The 27,624-nt window shown below is 36.7% G+C and overlaps 1 protein-coding gene across 4 annotated transcripts in view; it reads right to left on the bottom strand.

Annotated features, from left to right (window-relative positions):
• Positions 1-2,569: 2,569 nt before the first annotated feature.
• fgf12b (fibroblast growth factor 12b) overlaps positions 2,570-27,624 on the bottom strand; it is a 52,723-nt gene continuing 27,668 nt past the window's right edge. For 3 of the 4 annotated variants that reach the window (XM_051861903.1, XM_051861901.1, XM_051861902.1), the window contains exons 2-5: positions 22,111-22,221; positions 14,057-14,160; positions 8,399-8,597; positions 2,570-6,018 (exon numbers count right to left, since the gene is read on the bottom strand). In XM_051861903.1, coding sequence (XP_051717863.1) covers positions 5,888-6,018; positions 8,399-8,597; positions 14,057-14,160; positions 22,111-22,221 — 545 coding nt within the window. In that variant the 3' untranslated portion in view covers positions 2,570-5,887. Of the gene's footprint in view, positions 6,019-8,398; positions 8,598-14,056; positions 14,161-22,110; positions 22,222-23,338; positions 24,076-27,624 lie in introns of those variants that run through there. The other variant, XM_051861900.1, reaches the window with a different exon arrangement.

Raw genomic sequence — 27,624 nt, 5'->3', positions numbered from 1 at the left:
AACAACAACAAAGCTGGAGAATCTCACGCAGCCAAAATGAGGATTGTCAGTAACGGTGTTCAGCCTTACATTGTTCAAACCGGAGTCGACACTGATGGAGAGACTCAGGAAGAAGTTACAACTTTTAGAATGAAACTGGACGATTCTGAATGGTTAGTGGATAAATTTATGTAGTTGCTGTGGAGTTGATTCAACTCATCCACTAGCATGTGCCGTCATGTTAATCTTTTGTGCAAATCCAGCGTTGAATTGACCCTCGTTTGTGAAGCAGTCCGGCATAAAATGACGGTAACAACACTCTACTACAACAACTCTTCCTCTTCTCTAAAGCAGCCCAACATGGCCACACCCCCTTTGTTGCGTCTTCTCGGGGGCGGGGTTTATGTAAATTTTGGGGTAGTGATGTCACCAACCCAGGAAGAAGCTTGTTGTAGTCCCTACCAGCCATTTGTTGTAGTTCTTAAAAAGCGATTTCTGTAAAAGAAAATATCTCCCTTTACATTGAACTTTGAGCGTTGTAACTTTGCAGATGTTGTTTATGCTCAAACAGCAACATTACACACTAACTAAAGTTAAAAAAGTGAAATCATAATCAACCAGCCCTTTAACATGTTTGTGCCTGACTAAAAAATCTCTCGTTCTTTTGTTTTGTGGAAAACAGTTGAGGTTGAAGAAGAAGCAACTGTTTTCAGACACAAATATGAACACAACTCACCCTGCTGCTTTATTTATTCACAAAAACTAAAAATATCTTTCAAAAGCATCATGTCTCTAAAGCATCTCCTGGTCACTTGTGTGTCTGTGTGAACACTGAACAGATTCTCCAAACATAAAAGAGATCGTTTTCTGCTATAAGGTATTAATGGAGACTCAAGGCCCGTTCACACCAAATATGATAACAATAACTATATAACCATAAGGTTTTAATAATCATTCTAATTCTATGAGAGTAGAGTTAGAATGACAACTTCAATAAAACAGACAAAATCATAATTGACACAAAAAGATGAAATTATGACAGTAAAATTTCAACCTTTTCATCTAATAATTTCAACTTGTCATAATTATTCAACTTTTTAATCTCATAATTATTACTCAGTTATGACTTAGTATGTCATAATTTCTACCTTTTTCTCATAATTTGACTTTTTTTATATATATCATTTCGACTTCTTGTCATAATTTCAACTTTTCAACTTGTCATAATTGACATAAAAAGTCAAAATTATGACAGTTATTTCATAATTAAAACTTTAAGACAGACTTAAAAAATCAAAATTAAGACCAGTCATAATTATGACATAGAAAGTCATAATTTTAACTCTTTAATCTCATTATTATTACTTAGATTTATGACATGTCATAATAGACAGTGTGACATCTGCATTTAAAGAGAAAGTTTTAATTTATTATAAATCTGTCCTTTAAAAGATGGTGGATGCCTCTTTTTGTCAAAGCCTTTTGTTTTATAGACAGTCTCAGCATGTCTCTATGACAGAAATTATGTCATAATTTCTACCTTACCTCATAATTTTGACTTTTTGTCATAATTTCAATTTGTCATATTGTCATAATGACTTAGTATATAAAAATTTTAACTTTTAACTGAAATTCTAAGTGTCATACTTTCAACTTTTTATCTCATATTTATGACAGTCATAATTCCAACCTTTTTATCTCTTAATTTCAAAATTAGGATTTAGAATGTCATAATTTCTACTTTTTAATCTAAATCTTGTAATCAAAATTCTTACTTAAAAAAATCCAAATGATGACAACTCATTATTATGACATTAAAAAGTCAAAATTATTTCATAAAAAGTCATAATTATGGCATAGAAAGTCATAATTTCAACTTTTTATCTCATAATCTTGACTTTTTATGTCATAATTTCAATTTATGTCTTATGTCATATTCACGTCATAATTACTGCCATAATTTTGACTTTTAATTGAAATTCTGAGTGTCATAATTTCACCTTTTTATCTCATATTCATTACTTATGTCATAATTTCAACTTTTTTATCATAATTTTGACTTTTTGTCATAATTTCAATTTGTCATGTCACATTCTTATGCCATACTTATGACTTAGTATGTCATAATTTTGACTTTTAATTGAAATTCTGAGTATCATAATTTCAACTTATCTCATAATTTCGTCTTTTTATGTCATAATTTCAATTAGTCAGATTTGACTTGTCATAATTCTGACATTAAAAAGTCAAAATTATGACAATGTTTGATGCAGAAACTTATTAATCTAAATCTTTTCATCAAAAGTCTAACTTTGACATTAAAAAGTCAAAATTATGACATAAAAAGTCAATTATGACGCATCATTTCATAATTACGACTTTTTAGTCTCATAGTTTTTACTTTTTATGTCATAATTATGACTTAGTATGTCATTAATATGACTTTTTTATGTCAAAATGAAGATTTACCAAAGCATGACTTCTTGAACATTGTGAGCATTAAGCAAGGCGGATCAGCAGGTTTGGGAACAGAGCTGAAGTACTGATGGTGTATTTGTGCTGACGGCAGAAAGAACACCTGAAATCAGAGCAGAGTTTAATCTTTTTTTATTTTTAAATGATATTTTCCTCCTGTGGCAGGTTTAATGCTTTATTCAGATCTCTTTACATAATGAACATGAACGTGTTCAGAATTTAAGGTGCAAACATCAGCAAACACAAAGTAACTTCTCAGGTCAGCAGAAGATCATTTCAGCATGGCAATAATCAGGCAGACATCTTTAGTCTCTCATACCGCTAACGGGACCCTGACCTTTGACCCCCTTGTAGATGCTGGTGCAGCTCCACTAATGGAAGACGTCTCATAAACCCAGTGTTCAACGACAGCTGGCCTTACATCGATGGATCTGACCAATCAACAGGCAGATCACATTTAAAGGGGAAGGAACCTGGACTCAAGTGACCAATCAGAAACATGCTGAGCGACAGTTTCCTTGTGGCTGTGTTCAGAATGGCATACCAGCACACTAATCTCACTATTTCTGCAGTATATAGTATGTATACTGTATACAGTATGCAAATGTTCTGTACGCATGGCATGAGACATTCTCCTAAAGCTAAGCGGCACATTTATTTATATACAACACAGATTGTTTCCAAGCAGCTTCACAGTAATAAACAAGAAAATAACAGTATTAATGTTGCAAAACTCAATTTCAGCTCTACTCAATTTAGTTGTTAATTCAAATTAGTCACAATGCAATGCATTCAACCTTTCATTTACAGTGAACTACACTTTTCTTGACTCATTTTTTGATTGGACATCTTACACAAAATTGGATTAAACATGCAAAACCGTATTTATTTCAGAGATGGTAACTCGCCACCTGCTGAATTACACATGCAACATAGTGACAAAAATGTAGTACACTACAGCTTGAAACGTTTACCATTGCAAGTGCACTGTTTCACACACTATTTTTAAAATATATGAGGCAGTATTCAGTATATACTGCGCAGTAAGCAGTGTGCTAGTCTTCCATTCCGAACACAGTTAAGGAGGAGTGATTAAAAAAACACTGAGTGAGGGGAAGCTAGGGCAGTATATCCTCTGCTAACACACACGCTGTGTGCCGGTTTAAAGTGGTTTAGTCCAGTTCAGATACTCAGAGGGCAGTCTGTGCTTTTGGCAGGATTAAAATACCCCGATCTCTCGGAGAGAAGGGTTTAAAACAGGAGGCCCATGGTGAAATGAGAGCAGACGCTTCCGTTTACTGAACGTAAAATTCCCTCACATTCTTTGTGACATCATCGCCATCATGACATCACTATGGAAGCTAGTTTCCGCCATGAAATAAAAAATAAGAAAGGTAATTGCGAGTTTATATCTCACAATTCTGACTTTAAACACTCAATTGAGTTTATACAATGCAATTCTGACTTTATAACTCGCAATTGTGTTTATATCTCGAGTTATAAAGTCAGAATTGCGTGATAAAAACGCAATTGCGAGAAAGTCAGAATTGAGACTATTTACAATTCTGACTTTATAACTTGCAATTGTGTTTATATCTCGAGTTATAAAGTCAGAATTGTGTTATAAAATCAGAATTGCGCGTTATAAAGTCAGAATTGCACGTTATAAAGTCAGAATTGCGAGATATAAAGTCAGAATTGTGTTATAAAATCAGAATTGCGCGTTATAAAGTCAGAATTGCGAGATATAAAGTCAGAATTGCGTGATGAAAACGCAACTGGGAGAAAGTCAGAATTACGACTATTTACAATTCTAACTTTATAACTCGCAATTGTGTTTATATCTCGCATTATAAAATCAGAATTGCGAGATATGAAGTCAGAATTGCGTGATAAAAACGCAATTGCGAGAAAGTCAAATTCTGACTTTATATCTCGCAATTCCGAAATTATAACTCACAATTTTGACTTTATATCTCGCAATTCCGAAATTATAACTTGCAATTCCGACTTTATATCTCGCAATTCTGACTTTATAACTCGCAATTCCGACTTTATATCTCGCAATTCTGACTTTATAACTCGCAATTCCAACTTTATATCTCGCAATTCCAACTTTATAACTCGCAATTCTGACTTTATATCTCGCAATTTTGACTTTATAACTCGCAATTCCGACTTTATATCTCGCAATTCTGACTTTATAACACACAATTCTGACTTTAACTCACAATTCCTACTTTATAACTTGCCCTTCTGACTTTATAACTCGCAATTCTGACTTTATAACTTTTAAATCTCGCAATTCTGAGAAAAAAGTAAGAATTGTGAGATAAAAAGTCGCAATGACCTTTTTATTTTTTTATTTAGTGGCGGAAACAAGCTTCCATACGTCACTCTCCCCCTGCTTGATTTTAAGTACATTTGAGACACCACATGACATCACGGAAAAAAATTTTTCTCGCTTTTTTGATGTGGTCTGTAGATATCCGTAACATTCACTACGCCATTTCCTGGGTCGTTCAGAAGTCGTAATCATTATGACATCATAACCATAGGCTCATTAACATATCACCGCCCACATTTATATCTATCCAGCATCCAGTGACTCGCTCTAATAAACGACATTATGAACTACACCGGTATGTTGATGTTTACCAATCATAACAGTTCATTTACATATAGAAGTCTTAAAGGTACAGTAGCAAGTCTGTTTCATTTGAAAGGTCAAAAAATTAGACATTTTTGAACGGTGAGTATGATTATAAGTGGGGATATGAAGTACAATGCTACAGAAGTGTAGAATATGACCCTTTAACACATTTCATACAGTGGAATGAGATGAAGCAGATCTGTAAAGTCACATGACTGTCAGCGCCTATCAGCAGAGCAATTCCTGAACCCTTCCCACTTTAGCCAATCAGAGAGCAGAATTCACAAGCCCCTCCCACTCAGAATAAAAAACAGAGCAATGATTGGAGTACACAATCGATGCGAACATTCCATATTGATGAGGTGAGCGACATATAGCAGTGAGTGAAAGTGCTTTTGGCATTCATAAATCAACATGATCATCGAACATGGCTTAAAGCTCAGACTCCCAAAAGAAACACCCTCCCGCGTCTCCCACGAGCACGTGACGCGAACAGACTCTTGCCAGACTTTGCATAAAATGTAAAATCATGTCCTGATTATCAGATACTCCTAAAATATTCTCACAGGCAAGAATTCAGCTTTGTTTTTGTTTTGTTTTTTGTTTAGTTTTTTCTCATGTTACTTCATTAATATTTGTTTCGTTTGATGTTTGTCGATGCTGAAGTTGCTGTTGTTTGTTGGGGTGTAAGAAAGCATTCAGCTCCAGGGGTCACCGTGTGTGTGAGTGTGTGTGTGTACATTTACAGGTCAGTGTGTGTGTGTGTGTGTGTGTGTGTGGCTATGAGCCTTCATGATCGGTAGAGTCCTGGTTCAACTCTTTCCTGGTGCCCATAGTGGGAGTTCCTGAGTTTTTCCTGGACCGCTGCTTCTCGTCAATTTCATGCAGCGACGGCTCCTTATACATACACACTGAGAGACAGAAACAAACACATATAGAACATTATTAGTAAACAGAAGTGTTTTTAGTGTGTTTTAGTGTGTTTAGTGATGCATTAATAAGAGTGCGGTCCAAAAAAAATTTTGTAGTATTATTGTCTAATTTTTTATTACAAATGAACAGTATTTGAGTGAACAGTTCAATTGAAAAATTGAAAATTGTCAAATTTCCAAGTTATATAAATATATAATGTGAGCAGAATAAACTAATTCTCAATATTTGTCAGTCTTTTGATCATTATATGTACACACACATTGCAAAGTAGGGATGCACGATATATCGGCCTCCATATCGGCCGATATATGTTAATTTTTAATGTTATCGTTATCGGCCAAAAAGAAAATTTGGCCAATATATTAAGGCCAATAAATAATGGATTATTTCTTTCAGCTGAGACACTTCAGACTCACACTGTCCACCATGATGGTTTTAAATTGCTTGAAATATGATTGAAATCACTTCAAAAAGGAAAATACAGTTAAGTGCAACATGTACAGTGCAAGTCTGTCATATAGACTACATAATATTATAATGAGAACATTATAATTGTGTGATTGGGACATGGATTTTAATGGTGGGACTTTTGTTTGTGTAATCAGGCTCTCAAAAATTTGGATTTTTTTTTATTGGCCAATATATCGGCTTTTAAATATAAAGAATTATCGGTTATCGGTATTGGCCAAAACGTTCATATCGGTGCATCCCTACTGCAAAGGAATCATCATTTCAAGCAAATTGCCAGTGATGTGAAATATAATAAAATTAAGGATGCAATATGAAAATTTTGGCTGATACCGATAACCGATAATTCTTTATATTTGAAAGCTGATAACTGTTATACTGGCCAATAAATCTAAATCAAGATTTTTATATAATTTTTGAGAGACTGATTAGAAAAACAAAAGTCTCACCATTAAAATCCATGTCCCAAGCACACAATTATAATGTTCTTTATGTAGTCTATATGACAGACTTGCGCTGCGCATGTTGCACTTAACTGTATTTTCCTTTTTGAAGGGATTTCAATCATATTTCAAGCTTTTTAAAACCATCAAGGCGAACACTGCGCATCTGAAGGAAATAATTCATTATTTATCAGCTTTAATATATTGGCCAAATTTTCTTATTGTGCCGATAACGATAACATTAAAAATGATCATATATCGGCCGATATCGATATTGCGGCCGATATATCCTGCGTCCCTAGATAAAATAAAAGATATGTAATAAATAATATTTTAAATGTTTAAAAAATAAAATGCAGTAGAAATCTTTATTTCAATCAATTATCACAAGGAAGAATAGTTATATTATTACAGCTTTATTAATAGGCAGTGATTAAAAAAAGGAAATAAACAGCAATTTTTATCTACGTGGGCTAAATAATTTGCTAAAACATTTTTATGCAATTAAAATGCCACACAAAGAATATTTCTGACTGAGTAATGACAAATGAATTTAGCTTGAATTTTGAACTGATTCATTCAAACAAACAGTCAAAAACTAATTTGTGTAAATTATTAATACTTTTCAAACATTTTATTCAACTAAGGTTGAAATCAGAGATGCAGCAGATCTTTGTGTGTGACAGAGGAGTTCCTGCCACTGTTTTGACTCATTTACACATTTTATAAGCTCTTTATGAGTTCTTAGCTGGTAAAAATACCATCATATGTACGCACATATTGTTTTGGATGTTCGGTGAGTTCTGAACGACATAAAAGCCAAATTCAAGAAGTATGTATAAGTTAAAAAAGGCAGATTACTGCTATCTGGTTGAATAAAAAAAAATCAAATGTCATACATAGTATAACTGCTAGATGGCAGCATAGGCCTATTTTATCAACAGGGTTGAAGAAACTCTTATTGCAGAAAACAATGTTTAGACTGAAAACAAAATTGTTCAGACATAATCCTTTTATCAGGTATGCAGCTGGCTGCAGTAAATGTGGCACATTCAAATGACTTTGACATAGTCTTTTTACATTTACCCACTTTAAATGCATATTGCCCGTCCTTTACAGCTGCCCTGAAGCTAACGGGGTGGCGTTGGAGCCAGAGCTTGGACCCGTCATCGTTGCTTGCAGCTATATTTTTTGTTTTGTATCTTTAGGTTTGGTCTTAAAAATGGCAGTGTGAATGCTAAGTGAATCAAGAATAAATATATTATTTTCTTTTTTGGTTCAGACCAAAAGAACCAAGAGAACTGAACTACAAGTGTGAACACACACTTATACTTATAAATCTACTCTAACATTGTCAACAAAATAATATCATATTGTTAATATTTCATACATCACCCCGCCCTACTTATGCATATATTTGTGTGTGTGTGTGTGTGTGTGTCCTCACCTTCAATGGGTCTGGGCACAAAGTGTGAACACGGTTTAGTTTTCTTGACCCGGTTTCCCTTCATGATAGTTCCTTCTTTATTGAGTCCGAGGAACCAGGCGCGTCCGCTCTCATGCTGGCGGTACAGCGTAGACGAGTAGATCACGTAATAATTCTCAAACACACTCTCTTTAAACTTACACTCCGCTGTGAACACGTCCTACAGATGGACAGAAAGAGAGAGACAGAGAGAAGAGAGAGATGTTAAAACACAATGTGTGTGTGTGTCTTTATAGTCTTTGTCCCAGTTTCTTTATCAAGTCTTTTGCATGCACAGGTGGAGAGGGTGGAGACTGCCGTCAACCAGAGCAGAAAACACCCCAGGTGAACAAAAACACACACACCAACACCTGACACAGGTTATGTTTTGTATTTATTATATACAGTAGTGGCCAAAAGTGATGTCCAGAGGGGATATTTGTTTTTATTGACCCTATAAGTTCGATTAAGCCATCAAATATGAGGAAAATATTTTAGATTTTTTTAAAATATTTTAAATATGAGGGAAGAACAAAACACTAAACTTGGTTAAGGTATTAATGCAGAATAAATAACTCCAAAATGGGGCGTTAACTCTAAAAGTGGGCATTACCTCCAAAAGAGGAGGAGTCTCCACATGCAAAGACATTCACTTCCAGCTAATGAGGAATTATATTTCAAAATAAAAGTTTGTTAACTATATAAATAAATATGCCTATATAAATAAATCTATATTTATTTTTTATCAAGATTTAACCAATCGAATGTTCATCTTTGTGGAGTGATAGCTCCGTAAGAGGGGATCCTGGGGCTCATGGCATGTGGCGTTCGGACGGTACTTTTTGGTGATTTCATGACTTACTAATTAATAATGTAACTACGATGTTGCATGATCGTAATTTATTTTGCGCTTTATATATAGTGAAGTGATATACAGAGCGTGCAATTGAAGAGTGCGCGCTACGTCTGAAAGGAAAGTTCGTTTTTCTGAGGTAAGAGACTTTTATTTTGTAACAATTTACGAAAATGTTGTTAGAATTATGACAGTGACATACAGCCTGACAACATCTCATCTGAGCGCAGATACTGAATCAGGACAACACGTTTCACTCAGGCACTCTTTACTTAAATGAGTCTGACAGAAGAGTCAACAGCTTTCATGCACATATTTCAAAATAAAGGTCTCGATTCAGAAAAAAACATGTTGTTTCTTTGACTGGAACTTCCAAAAGGGGCGGAGTTTCCACACACAAAGACTTTCACTTCGAACTAATGTCGTTGGCTTACATTTCAAAATATAAGGTTGTAAATTAAACACTGTTTCTCGCTGAGAGATTAATTGATCTTACATAAAAAATTAGGCATATATTAAATACGAAAATAACATTAGAATAATGACAGTGACATATAACCTGACAGCATCTCATCTGACCGCAGACACTGAATCAGGACAACACGTTTCACTCAGGCACTCTTTACTTAAATGAGTCTGACAGAAGAGTCAACAGCTTTTAGTCATGCCTTTCAAAATAAAAGTCTCGATTCAGAAAAAAACATGTTTCTTTGACTGTGGACACTCTGCAAACCCACCAGTTGAGAAACACTGTTCTAAATGACAGAGGTGTCCCGGGACTTGAGATTCACAGGGTAGGAAAGGGCAGTGACGCTGAGTGCAACTAAAAAGCTTCCGATGTCCAGCGAGGTCCGGTTGGGGAGTTACAGACTGTCGAAGTGGGGTGTAGCACTGTGATTGACAAGACCAATGAAATCTTTAGAATCGGCTGCAGGGGCGGAGTTTGCGCTGAAAAACAAATCACTCATACGTGTCATGTGTCTGTCAGTCAATGTGAGGAAGCCACGCCCCTTTTGGAGATCTCCAGGCTGCAGCTACACCCTTTTCAAAGCTCTGAGAACATTCCCTGTTAGCTAGGTCAATGGAAGCAAGAAAATCTGACCATCTGTACAAATGATCAATCACATGATCAATGTCAATCATTTCCTTACATTTGATAAGTCTCCTCAACAGTGAAACATCATAACGTGTCTATGTTTTAAACTTTATTTCCAAGTATTTGTTTATCTCTCATATTTTCAATGTGGTCTCAGACTTTTGAACCCTACTGTATATATTACACACACACACACACACAAGTACAGGAGATGTGCTTTCTTTGCCATCTCAGCATCTCATACCACTTTAGCAGATTAAACGTCACCACTAAATAACCAGTAGAAAACCTCACACACACTCACACAACCCTTCTCGCCCTGATCTACAACAGCCAGACCATAAAACTGCTGAACACTCTCAGTAAAATATAATAAACACGAATTACAACACCACCAATCTATGGGCTGATATTTGTGTATTTACAAATAAATGGAAGGCAGTTCACAAATATACATAAAATAGCAAAACATAAAACTATCAAGGTTAATTATTGTGAAACAAACTGTGATTGGCTTAAATTATAAATGCACGTTTATGATTGCTCAGAAAGGGTTAATGCATATGAATAAAATCTATCCAATGACAAATGAACATTCATTACATTTATTTGTGAATATTAAACAAATATCAGCCCATGGTGAAGTACACAAAGAAGAATTTGTGTATGTTGAACAATTTTTACAGAGTTCAAATATATGTTCTTATACCACAGCACGGTTGACTTCTTCATAAAACTAAAGGTCACTTATTATCACAGCTGCATTATCACCTCACTGTACATTCAATTATCCCTTACACACACTGCATTACAACACTCACAAACACAAATACACACTCAGACAAAGAAACACACACATGCATAGACTGTCACACTTTAGCAGAAGTTCATTATCACACTAAAACTGAGTTAATTAACACTTTCTCACCCCAAAGATAGAACAACATCCAGAACAGCTGATCTTGACACACATATAGACATGTGTAAAGTTACATAACAACCTTCATTAAATATGCATTTCTATAAGTTCACTCTCATACTGTATAAAAGATCAAGCTGCCATCTGCAGCGGCTCAATGACATTCTCTCATTCACATTTTCCATTAAATTCTTCAATAAAAAGTTGATTTAATCAAACCATGAATCGAACATTTGATTCAAAAGTAAAAAGGCCAGTTTTGCATGAGAAAACTGCGAATCTGGGTTTTTGGTCAATTCGCATTTGCAATTCAACACTTAAGCAGAATTATTACAATTTATCATGAATAAACTTGAAATCAAACCTAGGTATAATAATGTTTTTTTTCCCATATTTTGTGCTGACGTTCTGCAAAATTCTGTGGAATGAAAGAGAGTACAAGACTCTAATTTCTGAAAGCATCATCAAATTACATGAAATATTTAATAAACACACTAAAAATGTGCAGAACAGCCATTTTAATTCAGAGGAGCTTTCTTCCTTGTGTGGCCTGGATGGTGCTAAAACTGTTTGTTGCAATGGAGATTTTAAATAAGGATACACCGATATGAAAATTTTGGCCGATACGATAACCGATAATTCTTTATATTTGAAAGCCGATAGCCGATATATTTCCTTTTTGAAGGGATTTCAATCATATTTCAAGCTATTTAAAACCATCATTACAAACAGTGCGCATCTGAACAAGTGTCTCAGCTGAAGGAAATAATCCATTATTTATCGGCTTTAATATATCGGCCAAATTTTCTTATTGGGCCGATAACGTTAACATTAAAAATGAACATATATCGGCCGATACCGATATTGCGGCTGATATATGTTCATTTTTAATGTTATCGTAATCGGACCTGATAAGAAAATACGAAATCGGCCAAATTTTCTTATTGGGTCGATAACAATAACATTATAAATTAATATCTGCCGATACCGATATTGCGGCCGATATATGTTAATTTATAATGTTATCGTTATCGGCCCGATAAGAAAATAAGATATCGGCCAAATTTTCTTATGGGGCCGATAACGATAGCATTTAAAATGAACATATATTGGCCGATACCGATATTGCGGCCGATATATGTTAATTTTTAATGTTATCGTTATCGGCCCGATAAGAAAATAAGAAATCGGACAAATTTTCTCATTGGGTCGATAACAATAACATTATAAATTAATATATATTGGCTGATGCCGATATTGTGGCCGATATAAGTTAATTTTTAATGTTATCGTTATCGGCCCGATAAGAAAATATATCGATATCTTGATATATTTTAAATGCCATTTTACTCAAAGTTGTGTCATGAGAGCAGTCCATAGTGCTGCCATGAGTCCCTTCACACCAGTCCATTTAGAGTCCCTTCACACTGTTCAGAGCAAACCGATGGCAGAGACGAACGTGTGTGTGTGTCTAAAACACCATCACACAGCTTGCTTTCTTTGTGAATCAGTGTAGTTCAGGGGCTACACTTATACTTCAAACTTTAATAGCACAAGTCTGTGAATTATGAATGTAGACAGGAGCAGAGACTCACTCTCTCCATCACATGACTGTCGCTTCCAGAACGTTCTTGCTGTTGTATTTCAGACTACATGAGAGAAAGCTAGTGTTAAAAATATTTCTTTAACTTGTATTTTCTGCACTGAACACATCCAAAAACGTAAAAGCTGAACACCACATGAGTATCACTGCAAAAAACACTTTCTAAAGATGAAGACGCATCCTAACTAAACTATTTATTGTTAATATTTTTAGTACAGAATGAAATACATTTTTAATTTCTCTAACCTTTCATCTTTTCTAAGCTCGACGCAATGCATTCTGGGATTGCCCTGTCTGTGAAGGATGCCATTTTATTAGGAAGCATATTGTTTATTCCTACCTTCATGAGTGATACTTTAAAATGTTGTCTAGATAGGCAGCTCACTAGTTTTTGGAGCTGAATTAAAATCTTCTGATATCACAATAAATAAAGGCAGTTAGTAGAATTTTATTTACATTTATGCATCTGGCAGATGCTTTTATTAAAAGCAACTTATATTGCATTCAACATAGACATTTTTATCAGTTCTTGCTTCCCTTATTTATTATTTTTTAACACCATGTCAGCACAAAGTGAATAACAAAAGTCATACAACTATCAAAAAAACTACATAAAACATTTAAGATTAATACAAGACATGAATTATAAAATATATTCAGGGGAAACTCTTTTAAATACATCACTTAAACAGTAAAAAGGTTGTATATTTACATTAAAAACTGCAAACAGTATCTACCTGTCTACTGTACGCTCAGTGTAAATTTATGCTATAAATTAATATCTCAATAACTTTGTCACAATTTTGTAGCTCTGACCTGCAGTAAATCCGATAAAACTCGAACCACACCTCCTCACACACAGTATTAACACACTGCAACTTGTAAAGACACACTGAAACACACAACACCACAACCGTAACACAATAACAGTCTGTCCTGCTTTCCAAAACACACACACACTCACTTACAAACACACAACAAAACACACACGCACTACACCAAAATTGCATAATAGTACATACCCCGACAAACGCTACAGAGAAAAGAAACAAAACAGATTGTATAACCACATGAAAAATGTGAATTTCAGATAAAACAGACATGATAGACACGCATCCTCATGAACACACACACACACACACACACAGATGTGAGGAGTGTTTTCTTACCGTAGAGTACAGGAAACCTTCTCCATTCATGGCTACGTAGAGTCCAGCCTTCACACCCTGTATCGCCACGACCCGCAAACCCACTGGGATCAGATTAAACAGAGCTGAAACACACCAACAGGAACATCTTATTGATCACATGTTGCTCTTTCCTTGTTTTGTTCCATTTAGTATCAACTTTGTCTCAAATTTTCTCCTAAATTTCCATGGAACAAATGGAAGTCAACAGAAATGACATGCAGTAAGAGTGAACATTATTATTATCACATTATTTTGGTTGATAACGAGATATTTCATGCAGGGTTGTGCGCCATTCTGAATTTAATTGAGAATTCTTTTTCAGTGAATCAATTTGCATTGAGGTAGCGAACAGGATTCAGAGTTGCAAATCAAAATTTAATGTAACCAAGAAAAATTTAAATAATTTGAAATTCAAAAATTCACATACAGATAATAACAGACAGATAGATAGAATAACAGAATGAATGATAGATAGAACAGAACAAACAAACGATAGATAGACAGAATGACAGAATAAATGGATGAACGATAGATAGAATGACAGAACAAATGAACGATAGATAGAACAACAGAATGAACGATCGATAGATAGATAGATAGATAGATAGATAGAACAACAGAACAAATGATAGATAGAATGACAGAACAAACAACGGTAGATAGAACAACAGAACGAATGAACGATAGATGATAGAACAGAACAAATGAACGAAGGATAGATAGATAGAACGATAGATAGAACGATAGATAGATAGATAGATAGATATAACAACAGAGCAAACGATAGATAGAATGACAGAATGCACTACGGTAGAACAGAACGAACAAACAAACGATAGATAGAGCAACAGAACGAATGAACGATAGATAGAACAGAACAAATGAATGAATGATAGATAGATAGATAGATAGAACAGAACAAACAATAGATAGAATGACAGAACAAACAAACGAACGATAGATAGATAGAACAGGACAAACGAACAATAGATAGAAAGAACAGAACAAACGAAGGATAGAACAAAATAACGCACGAATGACAGATAGAAAAACAGCACAAATGAACGATAGAACAGAACAAACGCACGAACGATAGAACAACAGAAACAAACGATAGATAGAACGACAGAACAAATGAACGATAGATAGAACGACAGAACAAATGAACGATAGATAGAACGACAGAACAAACGAACGATAGAAAGTACAGAACAAACGAACGATAGAACAGAATAATGCACAAATGATAGAAAAACAACAAACGAATGATAGATAGAAAGAACAGAACAAACGAACGATAGAACAGAACAAACGCACGAACGATAGATAGAACAACAGAACAAACAAACAAGATAGATAGAACGACAGAACAAATGAACGATACATAGAACGACAGAACAAACAAATGATAGATAGAAAGAACAGAACAAACGAACGATAGAACAGAATAACACACAAATGATAGACAGAAAAACAGAACAAACGAACGATAGATAGAACAGAACAAATGCACGAACGATAGATAGAACAACAGAACAAACAGATAGAACGACAAAACAAACAAATGATAGATAGAAATAAAAAGAACAAACGAACGATAGAACAGAATAAAGCACAAATGATAGAAAAACAGAACAAACGAACGATAGATAGATAGAAAGAACAGAACAAACGAACGATAGATAGAACAGAACAAACAAACGAACGATAGATAGAACGACAAAACAAACTAACGAATGATTGATAGATAGACAGAACGACAGAACAAACGAACGAACGGACAATAGATAGATAAAACAGAACAAACAAACAAACGATAGAATGACAGAACGAACAAACAATAGATAGATAAAAGGACAGATGTTTCAGATACAAGAAAGAATATTCAAAGGAGGAATGAAGGACAGGAGAGAGAGAAATCAATCTACTGAGAGTCAGAGGAAGATTTCACTGCCGCTGATTCAGTTCAAGTCCGTAAAAATCGACAGGAGGGAAAAACCCATGAGGAGAGAAAAAAACAGGAGCAGCGGAGGAGTGCAGCAGGATAACGGAGGGATGGAGGGGGAGGAGAGATCAGAGGGATGAGTGTGCTTGTGTGGGATTGAGAGCGGAATATGAGAGAGAATTCAAGCTTACAGCGATATTACATGTGTGTGAGAGAGGAACATACAAGAAATTAATACTTTTATTCATCAAGGAGGCATTAAACCGATCAAAAGTGACAGTAAAGGCATTTATAATCTCACAAAAGATTTATATTTCAAATAAATGCTGTTCTTTTGCACTTTCTATTCATCAAAGAATCCTGAAAAATAATTATATCACAGTTTCCACAAAAATATGACTGTTGTCAACATTGATAATAATCGTAAATGTTTCTTGAGCAGCAAATCATCATATCAGAATGATTTCTGAAGGATCATGTGACACTGAAGACTGGAGTAATGATGCTGAAAATTCAGCTTTGATCTCAGGAATAAATTACACTTTACTATATATTCACATTGAAAACAGTTATTTTACACGTATTATATAATTTAATGCTGAAGTTTGATGCTGTAACACAAGAACACACAAAAAATCATGTCTGTGCAATTCTGCTTCTCCCTGCTGTAGCTTGTTCATCAATTGTTCTTCATTTTGCTGGAAGCTGACCAGATTCTGACCGTATTTGGTTTCAGCTGTCCGTCTGATCAATATTCTCACTTTAGATGAAAACATGTTTGCCCACAGCTGTCTGATAAATGCGATCATGTTATATGAGAATTCCCCAGGGCATAAAAACAACCAGTTTCAACAGGATCACATCTCAAATATTTACTTCCACACTGGTCCTGTTATGAATGATCCTGTAAACTCAAAGTAAGAATGTTTGTGTTCATAATCTTTAATCAAACTGAAATGTACACTTGTGCCGCCTCTGCTACACTTGAAAATACATCACATTACTGCAGTCGAATGGGATGTTGAGTGTGGACTTTAACAGTGAATCTCTGGTAAGACTCGAGGACTGAACACAGTAATGTGTGTCTCACGTGTGTCAGACAAAGACTCTGTGTCTAAGCCTGTTGGACTCGCTAATGTGAGTTGTGCAGATAAGAAGGAAGGCCGTGTAATTCAAAAGCATTTCATAGGAGATTCAAAACATGAGTGGGCACCTTTAAAATACAGGGGCTGGAGGAGAGAAGTAACGCTCCAAAATCCAGAGCTTTATGAGTAAAACATCCCTCTCTAGCACCCTGGGGAGATGAGCTCAGAAATGTGTGTGTGTGTGTGTGTGTGTGTGTGTGTGTGTGTCCACGCTCAGTAATGCATATGTAGATCTGAGAAAACTGTGAGATCAGGCGAGATCACACACACATGCACGTGACGAGGATTCAAGTCATATTTCATCCCAAAATCAAAAGAAAGGAATGATTCATTTTAGGGAAAATATTAACAATAAAATGTAAAAATTATATAAAAAATATCATATAATATATATATGTATATTACTTGTTGTACCACGAACTGTAGTTTTAAGAGTTTTTTAGGCTATAATGTAGTTGTTTAGACCTGAAATATGTGACTCATATTTAATAATAGTGACTATTTTGACTATTTTACAATTTGTTTAGATGTTTTCGGAGATGTGAGCTCTAGGCGGCCGTTCGGTGCTCGTGTACCCGCCGAGAACAGCTTCATCTCGGCCAGTGCTTCGGGGATTTGCGCTGGCTCTTATATTGGTTAAACATGAGATATAATTCATTTTGGGTACATAAAACAGCCAATCTTTGGTCTTATTAATCTATTACTTGTTCTTGAGCAAATCGAATTGGGCTATGTTTAATATTAAGGCTTTATTTAACTTGCATCCTGTAGAGCACTGCTTTTTTACGTTTGACTGAATCGTACACCTGTGTTTATTTCCGGTTGCCATTTATAATGACTATCATTGTTAATTTAAATATTGTTGTTCAATAAATATTTTTTTATATAAATAATATGTTGTATTTGGTATTGAGAAAGGGTCAATTAGTGCATAATATGAATTGAGTGAAAGTTACATTAATACGCCATTAGATGGCGGCAAACTTTACGAGTGAATGAGTCAGTCACAAGAGACTTTTAAATTGAAAGGGACTTTTGTAAACAAAGGACGTTGTTTTAGTGCTGGTATGGAAGATTCCCTTAACTGTAAACAGGACAAATACAAAGATCGCTCTCCTCAGCGGACATTCAAACACATTTTTTATAATGGATATAATATTATGGACATCGACCTGAGGAATGAATGTTATATCAGACACGGGTAATGCTTGCTCAGCCGAGCTCGCTCTCTCTCTCTCTCTCTAACACCGTGTCCTAACCAGATGCAACGCGACGCAGCAACATGCAATAAAAGGTATCTTTTCCATGTTAATCAGAGTTTTTGTTCTAACCAGCTGCGACGGCGACACGCGACGATTCTATTTTAAAAAACGGTTTCTATTTCTCTGTGACGTCGCGGCTGGAACAGCAACACAAAGTATGGCAATGATAATATCAGGTACTGTTTGTGCTTTATTTAATGTTAAAAGCGTTTAATGTGAGTTTGAATATCATTTTGTGTTCCCAGCTTTTTAGCTGTAATAAAAACAACACTGGCTAATTCACCTCAGATCTTTAAAATAAATAAATGGGCACAAGAATGTTCAAACTGTCAACACGAACAAACAAGTGTATTCTATGACAAAGATTGTTTCAGTCACTCTTAATGTACTTTAAATAATGTTTAAATGGTGTAATATTTGCCCATTTCATTGTGTCTGCTGCTTTTGCCGAGAGAGCCCGCCCACACTCTCTTCTGATTGGCTGTGGTTTTTGATTGATTTTATCGCTTCTCATTGCTGCATCTCATCTAGTGTGGACAGTCAAATTGCTCCTCGCTGGAATCTTATCGCATCGCGTCTGGTTAGGACACGGTGTAATACTGTACAAAATACAATAAGCTTCAATGAAGCGACTCAACGTTCCTTTGTTACTTGTTCTAATGTGACGTTTTAGGCTTGGTCAAACTGTCAACTTGAGATTTGAATCCGTGGCGGAAGGAAGTAGTTCTGCACAAAAGAGGGTTTTAAAGACACTTCGTTGTTATTTCTTATTTATTTACACACGCGTTGTGCCGTCGAACTGTTGTATAAACGCAATATCACGAGTAGCCGTGCGATATGGCTATATATCAGCACGCTGTGATTACCTACGGCTGAATCACATCCGTGCTGATATACAGCCATATCGTACGGCAACGAGTGTGATATTGTTCAAATATATATATATATATATATATATATATTCATACATACATACACACACACACACACTCACCAGCCACTTTATTAGGTACACCTTGCTAGTATCGGGTCGGACCTCCTTTTGCCTTCAGAACTGCCTTAATTCTTTGCTTTATAGATTCAACAAGGTGCTGGAAACATTATTTAGAGATTTTAGTCCATATTATCATGATATCATCACACAGATTTGTCGGCTGCAGATCCATGATGTGAATCTCCCGTTCCTCCACATCCCAAAGCTGGATTGAGATCTGGTGACTGTGGAGGACATTTGAGTACAGTGAACTCATCATCATGTTCAAGAAACCAGTTTGAGATGATTTGAGCTTTGTGACATGTGCGTTATCCTGCTGGAAGTATCCATCAGAAGAGGGTACATAAAGAGATGGATATGGTCTGCAACAATACTCTGGTGTTGCCAAGAAAATCTCCCTCACACCATTACACCAGCAGCAGCCTGAACTGTTGATACAAGGCAGGATTGATCCATGCTTTCATGACGTTTACACCAAATTCTGACTCTAACATCTGAATGTCGCAGCAGAAATTGAGACTCATCAGACCAGACAAGGTTTTTCCACTCTTCTATTGTCGAATTTTGGTGAGTCCGTGAGAATTGTAGCCTCAGTTTGCTGTTCTCAGCTGACAGGAGAGTCACCGGTGTGTCTTCTGCTGCTGTAGCTTGTCTGTTGTCTGTTCAGAGATGCTCTTCTGCAGACCTCGGCTGTAATGAGTGCTTATTTGAGTTATTGTTGCCTTTCTGTCAGTTGAACCAGTCCGATGACCTCTGGCATTAACAAGGCATTTTCTCCCACAGAACTGATGCTCACTGGATATTTTCTCTTTGTCGGACCATTCTCTGTAAACCCTAGAGAAGGTTGTGTGTGAAAATCTCAGTAGATCAGCAGTTTCTGAAATACTCAGACCAGCAATGCCACGTTCACATGCCACGTTCAAAGTCACTTAATTCACCTTTCTTCTCCATTCTGATGCTCTGGGGTGCGTTTCCTGTACAACGCCGTAACACTCTACTTCACTACCATAGTACGATGCATCGTTGAATAAATCAGTAATAACTTCTTTAAATGAATCTGTCTGAGATTGAATTAATACTATAAATTATGGACATGGCATCTGAGGACTAATTCTCATTTTTCTCAGTTATTTTGGTTTATTTCCAGATTCAATCGTTCTCACGTACCAGAGCACGCACACACATGCACACTCTTCAAAAACGCTGCTTAAAATCTCTTGACAAACTAAAATATGTAAATGATTTTGTATATATTCGAAATAAAAGACATACATTGTACTTAATGTCAGCTTGCTTATTTTGCTCAAGATAACGATTTATTAAGTCCACATGTCATAAAAACAAGAAACTATGCTTCTAATCACAGCTCGAGAGCTGTCGTTCCATCCTCACAAGTTTACGATGAGGTTTGCGAATGTTCGTTTGAACTATGGTTTCGGGAAACACCAAATCGTCGAACTATGTAAGTAACGACGGAACTTGCGATGTTAGTTGGCTAACGATGCTTTTGGGAAACGCACCCCCATTTGAACTTCAGCAGATCATCTTGACCACATCTACATGCCTAAATGCACTGAGTTGCTGCTATGTGATTGGTTGATTAGATATTTGCGTTAACGAGCAGTTGAACAGCTGTACCTAATAAAGTGGCCGGTGAGTGTGTATATATATATATATATATATATATATATATATACACTGTAAAGTGTGAGTGTGTTTTCTGCCAGGACATTATCCAGTAATTTTATGGAAATTTCCGTTAGCCCTAAAACACAACACTATGCAGTGCATAATTCAAATAAAACACCTGTAAAAAAAACAACATGGAAAATTCCCTCATATTTATACAGTACATTGTGCCCTATTTTTACAGACTTTTTGTATATATTATTACATATATATTTTAACCCATGCAAAGGTTAAAGTCCCACTGAAGTGCCTTGAAACGCACAGCATTATTCAATGTGTTGACATAACTTCCACTGAAGCATGAAGACAGGGCGCGACAGCAGCTCCTCCCCTTTTTTAAAATAGCCAATAGCGTTTCGTTTATATCACAGCTCGTCCAGAGCCATTGAGCTTGGTAAAGCTGCATTTGACAGTTTAAAATAGCCACAGTCTAATAGATTCCCCTTTTAGATCTAATATGAAACAGTTACCAAAGTAAAACAGTGATCATAGTCAAGCTGAGGCTGTATAGTTTGGAAAGTGTAATTTATGTTGGTGCACTGCACCGGTGTTATCTCTTCTACTCCTCAGTGCTGAGTCTATAACCGTTTCTCCTCCATATCGCTTTAAGATATAGTATTCTGTGCAGAATTCAAAGGAGTCCGATATGTTTTGTGGTCTGCGTTTTGTGATTCAGCTTTTATAGTGTAGGGGATTTGATTGGACAGAAAATCCTATGAGAAGCTGAAGTGCAGAGTGATATCATCATTGGTCCATATTGGCAGAAGTGAGAGAATGTAAATTTAAATGCAAATTTTGTCATTGTTTTGGAGCACACTAGCTATAGATAACAGTAAGGCTAACGTATTCATACTAAAAGCCTTCCAAAAAAACTTCCATTTTGATTTCATGGGGACTTTAAGAGAACATTAAGATTTCTGTCTTTCATCTGTTGCTCCAAAACCATCTCTGGATTTCAGAGTATATCAGTTTCTGACACAGAGGACACTGGGACTCACTGTAGTCGCTGTTTTCATCTTTGCTCCCGCTGACGGTTCCGTCCGGCTGCATCTGTAAGTAGAAGCCCTGCTCGCTGAAGAGCCTGGTCACTATCCCCTTCAACTGAGGCTCTGAAACACACACACACACATAACACACACGTCACAACACACACTACTGCAAGGCCTGGTCACTATGAGGGACTGAAACACACACACAATCTAATAAATATCCGCAACGGTTTTTAGAGGCATTTTGGGTTCAGTAAATCAAGAACCTGTAAAGAGTTCCTGACTTGATTACAGGTTCTTCTGATCCACTTATGAAGAACTGTACAACACAAAACACATTTCCTCACCTTAGTTTCACATATACAACAGAAAAGCCTGTACCTTTAAAGAGATGTATCATATGGAACTGTAATCAGATCAATGCTTAGTCCTCTTCCAAATGAATGAATTAAAAAAGGAGCCTGTCATGCTGCCGAAACGGCAAGTGCTGCTAACCAATTAAAAAGTGTTAATTGTTTTAGTACCTTGCTAATTATGTTAGTAAACCGGCTCCCCTTCTGCTCTGACATCTGTGACACCGTCTCACTCCCCGGCATGTATTCAAGCACTTCGGCGCAACATTCAGTATTAAAAAAGGCCACAAACTATAAAAAGACCTCTGACATTTGAATTACAAACACAATATTTCTCATCTTAGAAGAGCTCAGTCAACCAGTGTGAACGGAGAGAGAAGCAAAAAGTAGTCAAACATGACACAGACATAAACAAACCCAACTAGGATTGGCCAACTTTAATATGCATTTTTAATTTGAGACTTAATTACACAAAAACACACCTGTAAACTGTCAGAATACAGTAACATGCTGCAGATCAGGGTCAGACTTTATAATGACATTCACTAATAACATCAAACATTACTGCATTATTAAATTATCATTACTGAAATGAAAAGTTTATCTATCTATATCTATCTATCTTATTTGTATGTAGAGTACATAAACTATTATAAATGCTAATGCAATCATCAAAGTTATCAATAAAACAATCACGCAGTCCAACTTGCAGTTACATAATGTGCAGCATAAACAGCGACATGTACATCAAACTCTCAAGCACTTTTGTCCGCGCGCACAGGTGATCATCACGCGAGGAGCGCGCGGGCGCGTGTTTATCTGGAGCTCTGCGCGCACAGGTGTGTGTGTGTGTGTGTGTGTGCGTGAGGTGTGAATGAACTGACCTGGTTTCCGGCGCACGGGTCGTTTTTTCCCGCTGCAGAATCGGACTTTACCGAAGAGTCCGAACAGGTGCCGGTCGCACAGGGAGCCTCGTCCGGAGGGCTCTTTGGCGGGGCTGGAGCGGCGCTTACCGGTCGCCGCACGGTCGCTGTTTGACTCGCGCGCCTGCCGTTTCTGTCGGATGAGCGAGCTGGCGATCGCCGCGGCCATCTCACGGGAGACGGAGGGACGCGCGTCCGGTCGATGTGGGGACGATCGTGCAGATTCGGTGCAGATTCACGGTGCAGACCACCGGCGCGAGGGAGCGAGCGCGCGCGCTTCTCTCGTGCAGGCATGCACCGGAGCATGAGCGATACCGATAGACTCGGTTACTTACCACGGAAAGCACTTAGAGTTACATAACCGCACAATTAGACCACATAACAACACAGAGACCGTCCAAAATTTAGAGTCCTAACGGGACCGTCAGTTATTCATGATATGTAGAGCTTCTGTCCAAAATGTGCAGCTGAAATCAGGGTCGACGTTAAGTTCTCATCAGTGACCCATCCGTGAGGTCCGGTTTGTCCTCAACATGTTGCAGCCCTCATCCCATTTCTGTCCATAGTCCGTTACTGGCATCTGAGATCCAGTGCAGGGAAAAGCCTCAAAGCAGATCCAATACTGTGGTTTCTAACCGAGAAAGCGAGAATGCATTTTGTGTGATTCCAGTCGAATAGATGAAGCTCAGAATGATGCTGAGGGAAAGAGAGACACGGGAGGGGGAGTAGTGTGTGTGTGTGTGTGTGTGTGTATGGGGTCGGATAGAAGGAAAAAGAGAAGGAGAGAGGCTCGGCTGAGAACAGAGGGGGGAGGTCACAGCAACAGCTTTCCCGAAAAATGACACAGTCGCACGGGGAGCACAACTCGCAGAAACAAAACTTGGGTTTTAAAGTCACCATGAAATCAAAATGGACGCTTCTTATTTTTTATGGGATACTGCAGTATTTATTATAAATGATTTATCAGTGAACATCATTATTTATTTATTTTAAATTCATGTGCCTCATAATCTTTAGGGTGCGTTTACATGACAATGATGTACTAAAAATGGAAAAGATTCTCCTTTGCATTTTTCGCATACAGACAATGATGTACAAAAAACGGAAACATTTTTCCTTTGCGTTTCTCGTGTAAAGACGACAAATGTTGTCAAAACGATTCTCGTTCACACAGTTCCACGAAAGCGACTAAAAATGCTGTATTCTGCTGCCATGCCAGTAGATGGCGATGTCACTTTGTAAAGAAACATTACGCACCTATAGATTGAACACGTAATACGTATATTATGGTATCATTTTCAAAAACTCACACTTTGAAACCCGTTTTCAAAAATTTGCATTTACATGCCCACAAAACGCATTAGTCGTGTAAATGAACAGCCAAAACACATGAAAAGTTTTCCGTTTTTAGTTGAAAACGGTGTCGTGCAAATGGCCCCTATGACTAAGGATACATTTACACGTAAACAATGTTACAAAAAACTAAAAAGTTTTTCCTTTGCTTTTTTCGTGTACAGACGACAACGTTGTCAAAACAATTCCCATTGACACAGTTCCGCGAAAGTGACTAAAAACGCTGTATTCTGCTGCCATGCCAGTAGATGGCGATGTCACTTTACACCGAGACAATAACAGTATCATTTTTTTTTTTTTAAATTGCGTTTACAGGCCCTCAAAACACTGTTGTTGTGTAAATGAACGGCCAAAACACATAAAAAGTTTTTAGTTGAAAACGGTGTCGTGTAAATGGCCCCTTAGTCAAAATAACTTCCCCTCCCTCTTGCAGCATCTCTTCTCTTCTCTGATGACGAGGGCGGGGCAACCTGTCACTCACATGAGATCCACCAATAGCAAACCACAACCATCCAATCAATTCCTCACAGACAAAATCAAGCCCCGCCCTACATTTGTTCTTTTTCGAGGAGCCCTTTCACTTATATATGAATATACAGAGTGGACAGAGAGCGTTTTGAAACAAAAACGGCGTTTTCAAATGTATCCAGATGAATGTAAACATAGCCTGAAATGGTGTTTCTTACTGGACAGATTCCCATGGTCATCTCGCAGGCTTGGCTAATGTATCCTGCCCCAAATTTAAGAAAAATCCGAGCAGATTCAGCGCAAAAAAGTCATTTCACACCGCTCGCGAGTTGTTGCAAATAAATCATTACAATGCAGAACCTTGTAAACAAACAACATTCCTGAGACAGTATCATTAGGACAAAGTTTAATTAGGGCATTTCAAATGCAGTTTGATAATTACATTTATGGATGGTTTGGCTTCATGTGATTGCTTTTTATGATGAACAGCGTTAATTTGCGCGAGTAGGTGTAGCGACGGACGCCCCGCGGCTCTGATCTCTGACGGATGGCGGTGATAGAGCAGCTGCCACTGCTGCTGACTCAGGTACCGATACCTTATCGAATACACAGAGCTGTCAGGTGCTGAGAGATCGCTTCTGAAGTCTCCAGTAAAGAGGCCAATCACTGTGACCCAGATACATCATTCAACCTTCATCACACAACACTGATTATTTTATCACTGAGAGAGAGAGAGAGAGAGAGAGAGAAAGAGAGGATGTCTATCTATAGTCTCCGCTGAGTAGGCCAGTAGTACTTGTGCACACACACACAGACACACACATGCACACACACACACACACACACACACACACATTTGAGGTCCATACAAGTAAAGCATCCATGCATGGTACTTGCCTTATGCATCTATGCATCATACATACACACACACATTTTTATATACAATTTTTTAAATACTTTTTTTAAAAGTAATGTTCATCAAGGTTGCAATTATTTGATCGGAAATACAGCAAAAACAAAATTCAAAAATATTATTCCAATTTATTACATCAAAAGTTTGGAGTAAGTATGATTTTCTTTTTTTTATGAATACTTTTATTCAGCAAGGATGCATTAAATTGATTAAAATTGACAGTAAAGACATAAAAGATTTCTATTTCAAAGAAATGCTTTTGAACTTTTTATTCATCAAAGAAAAATAATTAAATAAATCACAGTTTCCACAAGAATATGAACTGTTTTCAACACTGATAATAATCATAAATGTTTCTCAAGCAGCAAATCATCATATTAGAATGATTTCTGAAGGATCATGTGACACTGAAGACTGGAGTAATGATGCTGAAAATTCAGCTTTGATCTCAGGAATAAATTACACTTTACTATATATTCACATAGAAAACAGTTATTTTAAAATTTAATAATATTTTTACTGTATCATGAAATAAATGTTGAGTTTTTGTAAACAATCTTACAGACTCCAAATGTTTTGTCATATTTTTAGATATATAATATAATGTAAAATGGCTGTTATTACCACTAGACTACAGTAAGATTAAAAAGTTTTCTTGCAAAAGTGACTTTAGACATCACAACATTATAACGTAGAGTATGAAATATGGATAACTACTCATTTTGAGATGAATAGTTCATGAGTAAGGTTGGACCTCCATTACAGGACAGTGCTGTTCAAGTAGTGCTCTTAAAGAGTTAAATCTCAGACGTAATCTAGTGCTTTCCCTTTAACTTAGCTCCAGATGATGGAAAAAAATCATCTCAAGAAAGGTGGAAATGAGCCTCTACATTTAAATGTCAGATATTTGTGTTGAGTCACCACTAATGACCTGTAAAGAACAAGATGAGAATAAGGAGGAAGAGGAAGGCCGAGCTGAAAGACGAGTGTTGAAGATGACCCCTAATGATCCAGGAGTAGTATAACCCCAGCCTCAGCACTGCAGGTGTGTGTGTGTGTGTGTGTGTTCTGAGGAGTGTAACCTGCCCTCAGCAATGATCCCAAAATGAGTGTCTGTTTCAAATCAGAGATCAGATTTGGAAAAATAAGAAAAGAGACGGAAACTGAAACTCTATAATCTGTATTTAGTGTCTTTGGGTTGGTGGGAGCCGTGCTCTGATTGGTCAGTCGATGAAGGAAGGAACCAATGCCAATCTGTCATCATTATGACCCCTGATGGAGCAGTTTGGAAATTGATCTGAAAACTCAACACCAACACACACACACACACACACACACACACACACACACACACAGGTCATCAACAATTATGAAGTTTCCGCTGTCATTGTGATCAGTGTCTTGAGTTGACCCCTTCACATATAAATACAGCATTTCAAACATGTCATCCTCTAACACACTATATTAGCATAAATGCTGTCAGATATTTAATGAATTCTGCCAGGTTCAAACT

The sequence above is a fragment of the Ctenopharyngodon idella genome, chromosome 15 (genome assembly GCF_019924925.1).
Source record: "Ctenopharyngodon idella isolate HZGC_01 chromosome 15, HZGC01, whole genome shotgun sequence".
NCBI classification, from domain to species: Eukaryota; Metazoa; Chordata; class Actinopteri; order Cypriniformes; family Xenocyprididae; genus Ctenopharyngodon; species Ctenopharyngodon idella.
The sequence above is the reverse complement of the archived record's forward strand: the minus strand, read 5'-3'. Positions and strand labels throughout refer to the sequence as shown.